Here is a 15,235-nt window from a genome sequence, read left to right as displayed (position 1 = left end):
GCACGTTACTTCATAACGATGAATAAAACGATAAACAATTTAACGATTAACTTGAAGATTTTTTTTTACATTTAGTTCTCCCTTTATTATAATTTTGATATATAAATTATATATTTGTTTTAAAAGATAAAATAAAGTAGTAAAAACAAAAATGGAGGCACACTATCTTATGATTAACTTTCTTAAAATGTCTTTTTTGTCACATAAAAATGTTGAAATTAAATTAATATTTATACATTTCAAGAAGATAAAATGTTTGACATTAATTCATAAAAGATGAAATTCTCCTTCTCATTAAGTAGAATGCAATTAAGTAATTAAAATTTATAAATAAAAAACTTATTAGAAGAAAATAACTAAGATTTAAAGTGCAATGATTGATATTTAAATTATGTAATTATACAAATAAAATATTAATATTAATTAAATAAATCAGATTTTAATTTAATGGAGAGTCAAAATGACAATATTAGTATTCTTACAATTAAAAGTTTGTTGAAATATATTTTACATTATTTTGTTAAAAAAATAATAGGAGCAATATTTGGTCAAAGGATAAAAAGATCTTCTAACTTCTTAAGCATTTTGGTGTATCATTTTTTCGACTTTGAAATTTGAATCTCATGATAATTTTAATGAAAATTGTCGAAAAACTATAGATTTTATCCACAAGCACATGTAAGAATGATTCTTTACAAATATTTAAAATTTAAAATGCAAAAATATAATTATTAATATTTGAAATTAGAATATCTTGTAAGCATTAATTGTTCTGCATGTCTTATACACTATTTTTATGATTGTATTTGTCTCATTTTCTAAAGCAAAAAATACAACCTTCAATCAAATATATTCTTAAAACAAAATTACAAATACAAAGAAAAAGTATCATATATAGGAGCAAGTTTAGCATAACGCAACCAACGAAAAATAGAAAAATGCTAAGACAATCTTTTTTCTGTTTTTTCTTGATAATGCAAATAGAAACAAAGTTATAGTAATCAACATTCAACTTTTGACCATAAAAAATTAAAATATTTGGAAGACAAGTTTATGGAAGTGATATTCAACTACATAAATGGAGGGGTTTTACCATAGTTCTGATCTCGACAAATAAGTAAAAATAAATAAATACATCAAGCTTCGATATTTTAGTAATTAACATTCATTCCTATAATCACATTATGCCTTGTAATCTTGACACAAATCCTCTTGCCTTGAAATTTTCTTCACTTGATTAAAACTTCTTTAGTCTTCCACACATGTAAATCTTTCTATAAAAGTAACATCAAAAGATTGTATTTATAGGAAAAAATATAGCTTTGGAATATTAAGATTAACTTACAAAGTTGAAAGGTCAAGTGTTACAAAAATTAAAAATAAATATTAATTAAGAACATAAATTAATCTAGAAGACAAACCATATACATGTACCTATTTAAAGGGTAAATATTTAAAGAAGATAAATTAAATTAGATATTTTAATTAAGAATTAATCTAAAGAAGTGCAAAAGTCATTAATATTTCTATTAAAATAATATAATTAAATATTTAAATTAAATATTTTTATATCATTTTAACTTATAATAAGGGTAAAATCGTAATTCAACTTTTAACTTTTTTGGTTCCCTCTTATAATAATATATGATATAGGTCACGTAATATATATACTTGTTCAATTTTATATAAATCTAAAGAGAAAATAAATAAAAGGGAACTCCAAATGATTTGAGTATTTGAATGACATCTCTAAAAGAAGTAGGAATAAACATAATTATAGTTTTTGCAAAGAATAGCCACCAAAAAAAGAAATCCTATGAAGTTTAGGTGGTCTGTTTGGTAGGGTCCAGGAATCATACAAGATTCTCCTTAAATAAAAAACATTAGTAATTTTAGCACGTGGTTAGGCAAGAATGATTCCAAACCCTCACATAAACTTGTCACCGCCGCCGGAATATTCAGCTTAAGGGCCAGGCTGTTTATGGAAGCTGTAATTAGTCAGTACTCAGTATTAACACTTTTTCATTTTCTGCAATTAATTTTTCAATTCTTATCCCTTTAGTCCTTTTTCACAACCCCATTTGTTTGTATATTTGATAGCTGATAAAAAAATCCATTGAAATTTGTTCTTCTTTCTATGGTACATGTCAAATGCCAGGAAGAACTCATTTTTACACTGATAAATGATTGACTTTGAGGAATCTAGAAAAAGATTATTTGGGTATCTGACATTTTGAAAAATGCTTGTTTCTCAGCAGTTCAAGATTCAATTTTTCAGCCACCCTAATTCTCATACCAAGAGTATAGCTAATGGTAAAAGGTCAAAAGTTCCAGCCTTTAAGCAAGGGCTCTTTAATCCCACTATAGGTCATAATTTATGTGTAAAGCACAAATCTTTAGCTGTTGCTTTGGATGTAGATGAACCTAGAAGTTGCAATATTGAAGAAAAGATTGAAGTGGTTCAAGAAAAAAGCTTTTGGGGTGCTGTGGGGTTGATTGTAGGTACTGCTGTAGGGCCAGGAATGTTGGGATTACCTGCAGCAACTGTAAAATCTGGTCCAATTCCATCAACCATATCTCTTTTGTTGACTTGGGTTTATGTTATTTCCTCTATCATTCTTGTGGCAGAGCTTAGTTTTGCAGCTATGGAGGAAGATGGGGTTGATGAAGTTAGCTTTACTAGTCTTGCAACCAAGGCATTAGGAAGTAAACTTGGGTCTTTTGTTGCTTTGGTTTATGGTTCACTAACTTTTGCTTTGTTGGTAGCCTGTGTTTCAGGAATTGGTTCAATTATTTCTCAGTGGTTTCCCAAGATTAATCATGTTCTTGCTAATGGACTGTTTCCATCACTAGTCGGGATAGTTCTTTGTTTGTTACCTTTTCATGTTATTGATGTAGCGAATAGATGCCTATGCATTACTATGTTTTTCTCCATAACAACATTAGTTGTAATTGGAATATTTGTTGGGAGAATGAGTATTCTTGATTCTTTTGGATTTGCTTCTTGGAGATTTTCATCAGTTTTGCCTGCTATTCCTGTGGCTGTGCTTACAATGGGATTCCATGTAATCACACCTTTTATTTGTAAAATTGCTGGAAACACTGTACACGATGCTAGAAAAGCAATAATGCTAGGTGGGACTATTCCTCTAGTCATGGTACTATCATGGAATTTGATTGTTTTGGGACTTTCTAGTCACAATGCTTCATCTGTCTCAAGCGATCCAATCTCACTCTTGCTCTCTGTCAATTCCTCTGCTCTACCAGCTGTTCAAGGTTTTGCATTTTCAGCATTAGCCACAAGCTTGATAGGATATGCTGTTAGCTTTCCGAAACAGGTTGTCGATACCTTGGATTTGATCTTTAGTAGTTCCAGTTCCATTCCCAGTCCAGCTCGAGGAGTAGTAGGCAAAGTTGGTTCAGCCACATTTAAGTTGAGGCAAAATCTTGGAAATGAAGGGAAAGTTTCTTATAGTGGAACTAAAAATGATAATGCTTCAGAAAATAGAGTGAACTCTGGTTTTGAATCTTTACAAAGCCTTGTGATTCCTTTTGTTCTAGCTTTGCCAGTTCTCATTGGCTCTTTCTTTCCCTCTACATTTTCAAGAGCTCTTGATTTTGCTGGGATCTACGCCAACTGCTTTCTGTTTGGCATCCTTCCTCCGGTGATGACGTACATTTATCAGTCCAGGAGAAAGCTCAGGTATGCCAATAGTACCACTAGTAATTATAGAAAGAGACATGCTATAGAAATAAGAAACCAATTATGTTGTTGTCTAATAAACTGCAAAATAATAGCATGAAATTCTACTAACATTTTATCTGGTGTTAATTTTTCGACAGGTTAGGCGTCTTGCCAGGAGGAGATGGTGTGCTGCTACTACTTTTAGTCATTGCTGTTATTCTAGCCATTTGGCATTAGACATTGTACTTCTCTGCTAGACTTGCATCATTGATATGCATGTAAGTTTCTTGATTCTTGATGGTTCAATGGAGAAAACCAAGTAAATTTAAAAGAGTTGAATCAAGAAAGTTTTATAGTTCTCATTCTTTCTTGTATACCTAATGCTGAATCATGGTGATTACATTAAGTTGACCAAAATGTTAGTTTGCCCTAGTAAGGCAACATATTTGAGCTAGCTAAGCATGTCTTACGAGGAGATGATCCAGTATATCACGCGTGTGGGATCCTTTGATCTCCTTATATGGAGTTAGGTCCAGGTGACATATCTATCAACATGAACTTTGTAAGCAATAACACATGAGATATGATCTTATAATGTCTTCTTTTTTCTAATCAAACTGTAAATGGACATGACAGATCATTTCCTTCTGTTCTTCACACATTTCTAGAGGATAATAAAAGTATCAGCAAAACTTGTTTATGAATCATACTAAACCTAAATGATTAAGAAGCCCAAATGAATTAGTAAATGGAACTTTGATAAATTTAATTAAATTCTACATTAAAATCCATCCTTAATTCCCTGCAAATACCTTGAAACAACAAATTTTCATACATGTAAGTTATGCAACTTAAAAGTCACATTTGTGTTGCTTCGGTTACCTGTGTTGCTCGGACACTTCAAGAATATCGCCTGATCCTCCAAAAAGTAGTTCCTTTTTGAAGGATCCGACAACATTTCTGGAGACTCTGAGCAACATATCTATTACAACTTCTTCTATACAATAGTAACTCATTCTGTATTTTGTGTATACCTATAAAATGCAGTGAAGGAAGAGTGTGTGTATATATATATATGTTCTTCTCTCCTTCTAAGCTTCAACTGCAAATAATTTCCAAAAACAACAAACAAATAGTACTTTAGTCCTATGCTAGCTTGAAGCCCTCTTTATAACTTTCATGTCAATTATCTTCTATAAAAACTTTGAATATGTAATCGCGAAAACGCCTTGAGTATGCCTTTGGATCAACTGCTGATATAGAGTTTGGATCACATTGCATAGACTTGTATGCGTGCTCTAGCTTCTTTGTAATGTCATAGTCTTGAAGTATGTCTATGACCCCGAAAAACAGTATCACATCATACAACTCTCCTGTTGGATCTCCAACTAGCTGAGTTTCCGCTTCTGTAGCTTTCCTCTCTGTCCTTTCAACTCTTGCAGGCATGTTTATTCCTAGTTTTATGCTAGCCCATCTGCAATTTTTGACATAAAGATCAAGAAACGACGTATAAATAGTTAGTTCAGTGACTTAAATATTACAAATAGCAAGTACATATAGTGCAAGTAACCAGATGATTATGAGGGGATTGAAAACTTACCCTTCCTTATCAAGAAGCAACTGATCCATATCAGCTCGAGAGACACGAGCAACTGTTTCATTTTCCGAGCCTCCATTATCTGCAACGAGTTGAAAACAAATGACAGTAAGACAAATAAATTGAAACGGAGGAATTGTTGTTATGATTGAAATGAAGTTAGAACTAACCGATAGGTGTTCCAGAACCAGAAGATGTCTGATCTTCAGTACTATCTGCTTCTCTAAAATGAATACCAACTAAAAGGCTATAGTCCATCACTCCCTCTTGTTCCATGAACTCACAATCCCTATCAACTTGCCTGCAGAATGTCGCGAAAATCATTTACTGACATTTGTTTTACACTTGAAATGAAACGTTGAGAGTCTCAAATGTCAGAGGATAGTTACATTATTCGACATGAAAGTTCCATACCTTCGGAATTCTTGAAACCATGTCTTTTGTAACCTGAAAATGAAGTTGAGATCAAGGTCTTTAAGGGTTGTTGTTGCTTCAATCTGGGATTCTGGTTTATCTGTCGTTCTTCCAAATGTTGATCCTTTCAAGTCGAATCGTCTATGAATTGAGTAATTTGTACAAAAGAGGTTCCCCATGATAACAAATCGTACCTAAAACCATTCATGAATATATTAAAGTTGTTCACATTGAACAACCACAGTTAAACCTCTGTATAATAGTCATCCTCTGTAACAACATTTCACTATAAACATCAAGTTTTCTTTAAAGCCGTTTTTCATATAACAGCAATTCACTATAGCAGCCAAAAAATATTCAGAGAAATGACGTTATAGAGAGATTTGACTGTATTAGACTTCTGTTATGGTACTTTATGTCTGATACCTTCTTCTGTGCTGGTCCACTTAGCTTCACACAATGCAGGCCATAGTACTTAGTCACAAGGGTGTTGTCAAAAGCGCGAACATGATTGAAATACGCGCTAAGCATCCTTAATAGCACCTAACAAATCCATTGGCAAGTAAAATCAGAAGGGGAAGTACTGATCTTTGCAGAAAATAATTGCAGTTATCAAGAGACTTACTTTTGTTTCTGCCTTCTTCATTGTCTTGATCATATATCGATCATCGTTTGTCAAGTAGAAAAAACTTCCACTTTTTCCAGGGGAACAAAGCTCTCGGAGAGCATCATTACCACAAATCGATATCATATAATCAGCTGCATCCACTTTGAATAGCATCCGTAATGCCCTGAGGAACATCAAAATCGATGATCACTACTTTCAACGTGTTCTAAAGTCATCATTTTCAACAAGTAATAGAAATAAAAACCTTACCTGAAAACTTTCGGACAATAATCCTTCCATCTGAATTCACAAGACGGGTGAGGGGGCGTTATCTTGGATCCTTCTGTTGGAAATCTAGTCCAATACTTCTCTCGAGGATCAAACGCTGATGGCTTGAGATCTAGTGATGGTGGAGGACCAGGCCGTCCCACTGATACCCTATCGATAAGTTACATCACAACTTTGAGCTTTGAAAATGCACAACAAACACAAAGTAACTTGTACATTTACTAATATAATTAGACGAAAAACGAGTTAAATTTACTACCTGATTCCCAACTGCAAATTAAGCATAAGCTCATAATTCTTATGTCCTTTAGAAATAGTTTGGCCTTGTCTCTTAACAACTTTAGGAATTCTTATAGGACTACCTCTTAAATATCCATCAGCATCCTGCAAGCCAACGATGGAATCGTCCAAATAACTAGCTGAAGTTCCTGCAACATCTGATAAACGAATTCTACCAAACTCCCTATCAACAGGAGGTGCATCTATTCTCCCGTCCAACGACATCCTCCTAGGCTTAATGTTGCTGTCAACAGCCTTAGATGACCTCCATAACGCGAGTTTCTTCTGTGAAGGCAAAATAGGAACTTTCTCAGGTGGACAGATAGTACATTCTACCAAATCGACGTTGAACACTTGTTGAGGATCCCATTCAAGATTACCAGTTTCTAACAATGAAGTAGATGGATAAAATGTACCATTCTGTTCATTTGGATCTTTACTCCAATTTCCAACATAAAAACTTCCATCAGTCCATTTAAAAGTACCATTTCCTTTAGGAAATCCATCTTCCCAATTCCCTTCATAAACATTTCCATTAGTCCAATACATTTTACCTTTACCAAAAATAGTTCCATTTTTCCATTCACCAACATAATAATTCCCATTTTTCCAATTATACCTCCCCTGTCCTTCTTGCAATCCCCTACACCATTCACCATCATAACAATCTCCGTTAACGTACTCCTTAACCCCTTGTCCATGTTTCAAATTCATGATCCAACCACCCCTATAGGTATCGCCATTAGGCCCCGTATAGGTACCATCTCCATCCATAAATCCAGACTTGAAATTCCCCTCGTACATTGCCCCCGAGGGCCAACTAAACATACCTTTCCCCATAGTTTTTCCACGAAACCAATCTCCAACGTACATACATCCATCCGTCCACCAATATTTACCTTGTCCATGAGGGAAATTGTCAAGCCAATAACCACTATAGTAATCACCGTTTGGGAGAAACCTCTCAGCATGAAAAATTTCACCATTCGCGTAAATGTGATCATCTTGTTGCTCATTTTCTTCCTCTGTTGGTGGTGATGATGAACCTTGTGTACAAAATATCGTGTTAGCACGTTTTCTTGTTGCAGCTTGTGTTATCCTTATAGTTGCCTCCCACGCCTTCATCTCTATACATATACTAGTCTCTGGGCACGAACGCGCCTATGATATATATATATATCTCACTTTTCAATTCCTTCTTGATCTTCACATTTTTTTTCCCTCTGATTAATCAAAAACTAATGATTTGATCTGTTTTTTTTATTTCATTGACAAAATGTTATATTGTTTATGATCATGCATGGACATGCAAATTAGATACAAAATTAATTAATCTCTATTTGTTATCTCTCTTTCTATTTTCCTAGTTTTTGATGTAATGAAGGAGACAACAACAAAATTAGAAATCACGTTCACAATCTTTGTCCATATTTTGACCATTTTTGCCTAAATTTTTTTTATTTTTGGGTGGGGGGTGGGGGTGTGTTTAATAATTATTATGATTTATGGAATATATATATATACAAAAAAAAATTGTCTACTTGGATAATAAGGACTTAAACATGTGAGAGTGCAAGTCAAAATGGGGCCAACTATAGCCTAATTCATTAGAAAACAATACCCCTATGCAATTGGAAAAAAATCAACTAGTGGATGGATTGAAAATATTACAAGAATAAGAGGGATACAATGTCTCGAGCTCGAGAATTGATTATGTAGAAAATTATGTTACGAGTTTCATCTCTAAAATGAGTCATGCAATACGTGATTCAGATATAACTCGACTCACATACTAACATCAGACACTACGTGAAACCAAAAAAACATAAAATCGATCATCATATGTATAAAGATTTATTTGGTATAAATTTTGGGTCAACAAAGGTTTTTTTTTCTTTCATTTTTTGTGTTATTTGGATGGTTCATAGAGAAGACTTTTTCTGCTAAAATTAGCGTTAAAACAGCTAAAAAAAATTGAAGTTTTATGACATTTGGAAGGATGAGAGAGTTTAGTGTTATCTAATTTTTCCATATTTAAATATCATTAACTTCTCTTGAAAAATACCTAATTAACAGGCTAAGATTTAAATTATACATATTGTATTACTAAAGTTTTCGTTTAAACACATATTAGTTGTCACATTTATAAAGTTACCACTTTATAGTTTCGTTGTTTCATTTCTCATAGGGTGTTTAATACTTTGCAAAGTCACGATAGTGTTTCAACTCATCTAAATTCTTGTAGCGTAAGGTCTATTAAAGAAACTTTTTTCTATTATAACGATTTGAATTTGTAAATTCTAATTAAGGGTGAAACAATCCTATTTTTATCTATCGACAGAGGCTGAATTATCCGGTTTCTATAAAACTCAGCTAACTTTAGATCAAATTATGTTATAAGTAACTTACTTACCAAAAGAACCGAGTGAGCTGCGTTTTCTAAATACCTAACACAGATAAATTAAAAATGCTAAATATGACTCTGCGACTATGTATATATTTATCCATGTATAGTATGATTGTGTAAAATATGTTTTATAATATCATCAGTGTGTACAACTTAAACAGATAATCGAAATCAAATCATAAGAGAAAGATTCATTGCAATTGTATATACACATTCAAATCATTAACAATTTCAAGAAATTAACTGTTTTCTTGAATTTGTTAGATTTTATTAAATTTAGAAAGAATAAGTACAGTAGCAGAAGTAACACCAGGAATAAAATCATTATCAGAAATTGCTTGTGGTTTTATTTTATTTTTTATGAATAATGCTGTGGCTGGTACTCCAAATAAATAATATAATGTTTCTTTTGCTCCAAATCCAGTAATTCCACTTTCACCATATAGTTCATGCATACATAATCCAAATTTTTCCTTTGTCATTTTCTTTCCTTTCACACTATGCTTCTGCCAAAAAAAATTAATTTTTAGTAATGATAAGAAGGGTAATTAAATAGCCACGTATCGTCATTGAACTTTACTCGATATAAGAGGTTATAATACTGCTCAAGTAATCACTGCGATTAATCACTATCATTTTTAATGTTATTAAAATAATCAAAATTTATAGAAGTAAAATCGCAAAATAACTTACTAGATATACTCGTCTTATAGCTGCAGTGCTTGGAATCTTGAATTGTGTACGTCCCTTCCTTCTATTAATTTCTCTAAAAAAATATATTTTAAAAAGTTAATATTAGACTATAATATATCACATTAAATGGAATATTTGATTAATATGAAATAACTATTTTACTCGACCGCATCGCAAATTGAATGGTAAAAATCAGCCATTGTGGTTCTAAAATATTTGTCATAACATAGTTCTATTATTTCATCTTCAATTTCTTCGTCTCTTCCTGCAAAATAAATTACAAAAAAAAAACGATTATAATATTAAAACGATCGTTCTACATAACACGATGAATACGAATACAAAAAATCTTGAAATTATATGATTATATCTCTAGTATGGAGCGTTTTCCCCTTAATAAATCTTATAGTATATATGTATCTCGATTAGTCAGGTAAGTAAATAGTAAGATTGAATAAAAACCGGACCGTGGAAGGGTAGACCAAGTATGTTGATTGCTTCACTCATGACATGGAGAACTCCTTCACCAATTTTCTTGAACACCATAATTTGAAGATTATGGAAAAATAAGGTAATAATGGTGGAGAATGTTATAATAGATTTATATTTGAAAAGAGATCAATTTGGATGTGAAATGAGGCTTGGAAGGTAGGAATAGTATATATATAAATATATATATATATTCCTTAAGCTATGGGCAAAACTTTTCATCAAGTTACTAAAATATACTATTAGATTTTCACAGAGTGAGGTCCATACAACATAGAGTGAACATAAAGGTATTGGAGAATATAGAGTGAACACGAACCTTATTCCAATCTCAAAGGTAGAGAAGCTGTTTATGATGAATCAAGACGTCCAGAAATTATAGAATGAAAGTTAGACTTAGCTTTACCTTAGAGGTAGAAAGACTGTTTTCGATAGATCATAAGATTCAAAGAGTATATATGAATGTAAAAAGTATCCACACCTCAAAGGTAGAGGACAGTTTTCAATAAACCGTGAAGTATAAAGAACACAAGATGTATACCTACCTTAAAGATAGAGAAACTATTCACAAAGAAAACCAATCCAAAAAAACAGTTTGTGACTAGGACACTTTAAAAAGGATAAAGAGATCTTTGACTGGCTATAATTAATAAAATGGTGTACTTTTGGTAAAACCAACTACACAACTAAACTTGAGGGATTAAACAATGTAAATACTTGCCTTTTATGCAAGGAGAATCATTATCATTACTTTTTCATTTTAAAAAAGAAAGAAAGAAAGAATATAATATATAATATCTTACATTCTAAGTTCTTCATAGAAAATGTAAATATTCCCATTTGCTAAAATTGCAAAGCCATTGAGATATCTCAAGGTAGAGGAAGAAGAATTTAACTCTTGCAGAATTCAAGGCAAGTATATTATATATGCATCTATTATCCAAAACAAAGTCAGCATCAAACTATACTCAACAAAAACTCAAATCAACGACGAGAAACTACTGTTTCTTGATCTTGGCAATGCGAAAAAATGTCATTGACTCACTATACCAAAAGCCAATAAAGATAACATCCATGACTGAACCAAAGCCTACACAAATTACAACATTAAGAGGGAACTTCATCAACATGTTGAAGAAAGGCCAGTTACATAATCAAAGTAGACAGGATAACCAAGGCCAGTCAATCTTGTGCGTGATTTAAGCTCCCTCCCCTAGTGTCCTCTTTGATGTGCTGATGTAAAGCACTGCAAGCAGAGAAACTCTTAATATAACATTCTGATCGTTAGAGGCACATGCATATTAAACGAAGGTTGGCAGCTAGTTGTTTTTGCTTACCGTTGTTTCCACGAATGAAAGCATCACCATATTTGTTCTTCAATTGCCCATTAACATATTCTTCGGTTTGCTCCATTGCTATATTCATGTATCCATCTAAACAGGCAAGGATACCTGCACCAAGCAATAACAAACTTAGAATGAAATTAAACTGAGTTTCTCGTCATGAATTGTGAAGAAATGAACTACCACCGGGAAAAAAGCATAAGCAATAAGCAAATAAGGACTAGCACAGGTTTTAGGTAGAGTGCATTTACTTTCTCAAGAGAACTTCTACCTAAAGATGTAAGCACACAGGTAAAAAGTTGGAGGTTCACAAGCAGTTATTATCGCTGGTGGCTAAGATAAATAGGTGGATAAGTTTCACATTACACATGCATTGGTTGCAGGGCAACAAGCCCTTGGGTAGGCAAAAAGCCTGATTTCTTTGCTCTGTGAATGAGAGAGAACGCCAGATGAAAAAACACTCTTCATTTTTCTAAATAGATTCTGTTTCATGGTTATAAATTGCATGTCGCAGATACCTACAATCAAGACCAGCTTTTGAGGTAAATTTTACAACAATTTGTACCTAGTACCTACGAAGCAGAATATCTTTTTAACATCAGTCAAATGGTTATTACACATAAATTGGTCCAGTCTGTAGTTTAGTCTATGTATGCAGACAACTAACAGTCAATAACAAATGTTGGTAACCTATAAAATACAAGAATGACCAATTAATATTTGAAATGTCAAAAATACTACACTTACTTTCACAACAATAAAACTTCCTTTCTGTGTTAAAAATCAAATCTCAAGGACTATATCAGCTGCAGCTCTGTTACTAACTTATTAAGTATTTTAATGCAAAGCTTGAATGGAATAGGGAACGGACAGTACATTCGACAATCTTATACATGACTAGAGTTTCGTCGTGTTATTTAGTACAAAACTACATATAACCAACATGCATACGCAAGAGTACAGTAAGTTTAAAAGAACGACAAGAACAAGCAAAAGCAAATCAGAGTGACTAACCTCGATAGTCAACACCAGAGTTCAATTTGACAACAACAGGTCGTCCACGAATAGACTTGAGAAAATCTGCTGGAGTCTTGGTTGTTGATCCTTTCTCTCCTGCTCCACTCATTTTCAATTACTTACTCTGTAGCATATCAATAGCGGCAAATTATCAAGATACAACTTATAAAACCAGTATACAACCATACTGCCCAAGCAACAGCAGAGTAGTTTGACATAAAGAATAGCAGTAGACAGTATACACATTGGTAAAGAAAATTGAAGGAACAGAATACAGACATCACATAGCACCAACTTTTTCATCTGCGAGCACTTTAACTGTTGACACATTTAAATGGTTTCCTAGAGTCTCCAACTAACAATTACATTGCAGTTAATAGGTGTCATAACTCAACTATTAAGATGACTGTATTGCAGTGTGTTCTTATAAGCCTGCCATCAAGAATATAAATGGGCTACTAGCATGTAAACGGAAAAGATATTCTTTACTACTTGATAGTAGCACAGCCAGGAAGATGTCATGCAGTCCAGAGTTCAAATATTAAAACAATTTTGCATGCGGAGTGTGGTGAATCTTATGCTAAGTAGTAGACCATAAAACCAATTAACTGGCTACGTCCTTGGTAGGGCTATCCACTATACTCCACAAGTGGAACTGTTTAACTTTCACAAGAAAGGATTCAAACCCTGGACTTTAGGAGCTTTTCTGGACTCTGATTATATACTTGCAAGCTCAGCCATCAAAGCCCAACGCCCCTCCTGCGCATCAGCCAATTCTGGACAACTCTTTTGGTTTCTAATATTTTCAAGACCTATTATATATGACCCAACTATAAATACCATAGCAGAAGATCAACACTTGCACGACCTTGCATTTTCCAGATATCATCTCACTAAGAGGCAACTTTATAGATAGTAGTGTTAATGAGTAAAGAAGTAAGTAGTAGATAAACCTGACTGGGCTTTAGGAGATCCCAAGGGACTAAAGAACTATTCAAGTAGATCATGAGGTATAAACGAGTATAATGTTCGATAAAACGTCTTCATAATTAGTTGTGCACACTTTCTCAACTAATGTGGCTCTCGATTCAAACACTAAGTGTTCTCCTATCAATTACATGTCAATATTTCAAACCAGGATTTCTCCTCAATTAAAAGAAAACATTCCTTTAAATGAACAAAGTGGGATTGGCATTTTTCGAACTATCAAGGTCCAAGATTTAGCACTTCCGTGTAAAAGTCGATCTTTTCCAACGTTGCGCCAACTTTCTTACAACACAATCAGTTCCAAGAAAGAACGAAAAAAGTACAGCCCGAGTAATTAACCATCTAACTCTGGAAGAGTAACAACTTCTCAAAATCAACAACACTCCATTTCTAAACAAGAAACATTAAAAAGAGAATTCATGTGTACTGTCCTAAGCAAAAGATGTGGAACCCGAAACCCAAATCAAAAACACCGAATGCAATATGGGTTTTGTATTGTTAACCATATTCCATTACAACAGAGTAAACCCAACTCAACTAACCCTCCATTCTGAGAAAACTAACAAAGCTTCAATTTTTTTAACAAGAAGAGCCATAAACAATGAATTGATGTGTTTTTTCCTAAGCACACGAAACCTAGATCAGAAACACAGAATCCAACATGAGTTTTCAATATCGAAACATATTATCGATCGAAAGAGAAAAAGTACAGTAAAATACATCGCAATTGAGTAAAATTAGAGAAAAAGAAGCAAAATTCACATATTTTTACACATCAAAAGAAACTAAAACAAATTAGAATATAGATAACATACCTCAAATAATGATTCTTTATCAACGATGAAAAGTTGCAGGACAGAGAAACTTAAAGAGACGAAGGATTTAGTGAGGAGCTAGGGTTTTGAATTCTTGTTTTTGTGGATGAGTAATAATTTGTAATTGGGTCTAAATATGAGGGGTTTTGTTAAAAACTCTTTACCATCTTAAAAGATTGGAGTATTGTATATTTGACCCCTAAACTTTGGTTATTGTTGTAGAAGTTATTTTCGTAAAAAATTGGTTTTACTTGAAGAAGTAGGCCTAATCGAATCTCATTAAATACTCGTGTTATGTTTTTTCTCTATTTTCGTTGTTTACGATTGTATGCTAGTTAATCCTTGATATTTTCGCAACGTGATTGTATGAATCCTCAAAATCTAAAGAATTCTATAATAAGTGATATTCAATTTCCTATGTGTGAAGTTAGTCTTGATGCATGTTACATACCCTGAACATCGAAACAGGCGCGACTCAATGTAATTTGGAGTCTAAAATAAAATTTTAATTCGCGGCCTAAAATATAAATATACTTTATATACATGTTTATAAAAAGAATTACATTATTAAGATGAAAATTATTAGTACTTAATATTATTATTTCGGTTACTAG

At 32.9% G+C, this 15,235-nt stretch overlaps 3 protein-coding genes and 1 long non-coding RNA gene across 4 annotated transcripts; 1 reads left to right on the top strand and 3 right to left on the bottom strand.

Annotated features, from left to right (window-relative positions):
• Positions 1-1,780: 1,780 nt before the first annotated feature.
• LOC101268525 (uncharacterized) lies at positions 1,781-4,047 on the top strand. The gene is made up of 2 exons (XM_004249089.5): positions 1,781-3,703; positions 3,844-4,047. Exons 1-2 carry the CDS (start codon positions 2,241-2,243, stop codon positions 3,920-3,922), a joined length of 1,542 nt encoding a protein of 513 aa, XP_004249137.1. The 5' UTR covers positions 1,781-2,240; the 3' UTR covers positions 3,923-4,047.
• Positions 4,048-4,483: 436 nt separating this feature from the next.
• LOC101249317 (phosphatidylinositol 4-phosphate 5-kinase 6-like) lies at positions 4,484-8,874 on the bottom strand. Its single transcript, XM_019215867.2, has 8 exons — positions 6,851-8,874; positions 6,574-6,741; positions 6,322-6,487; positions 6,123-6,239; positions 5,697-5,890; positions 5,453-5,583; positions 5,286-5,364; positions 4,484-5,159 (listed from the first exon to the last, which is right to left on the bottom strand). The coding sequence occupies exons 1-8, from the start codon at positions 7,993-7,995 to the stop codon at positions 4,868-4,870; spliced, it is 2,292 nt and encodes a 763-aa protein (XP_019071412.1). The 5' UTR covers positions 7,996-8,874; the 3' UTR covers positions 4,484-4,867.
• Positions 8,875-9,456: 582 nt separating this feature from the next.
• LOC104644355 (uncharacterized) lies at positions 9,457-10,769 on the bottom strand. The gene is made up of 4 exons (XR_011211905.1): positions 10,438-10,769; positions 10,133-10,235; positions 9,971-10,043; positions 9,457-9,783 (listed from the first exon to the last, which is right to left on the bottom strand). It is a non-coding gene; the product is annotated as an uncharacterized lncRNA (long non-coding RNA).
• Positions 10,770-11,349: 580 nt separating this feature from the next.
• LOC101268815 (sm-like protein LSM36B) lies at positions 11,350-14,923 on the bottom strand. The gene is made up of 4 exons (XM_004249090.5): positions 14,622-14,923; positions 12,817-12,943; positions 11,797-11,910; positions 11,350-11,705 (listed from the first exon to the last, which is right to left on the bottom strand). Exons 2-4 carry the CDS (start codon positions 12,926-12,928, stop codon positions 11,659-11,661), a joined length of 273 nt encoding a protein of 90 aa, XP_004249138.1. The 5' UTR covers positions 12,929-12,943; positions 14,622-14,923; the 3' UTR covers positions 11,350-11,658.
• Positions 14,924-15,235: the final 312 nt, after the last annotated feature.

This window comes from Solanum lycopersicum, chromosome 10 (assembly GCF_036512215.1).
Source record: "Solanum lycopersicum chromosome 10, SLM_r2.1".
In the NCBI taxonomy this organism is placed as follows: Eukaryota; Viridiplantae; Streptophyta; class Magnoliopsida; order Solanales; family Solanaceae; genus Solanum; species Solanum lycopersicum.
The sequence above is the reverse complement of the archived record's forward strand: the minus strand, read 5'-3'. Positions and strand labels throughout refer to the sequence as shown.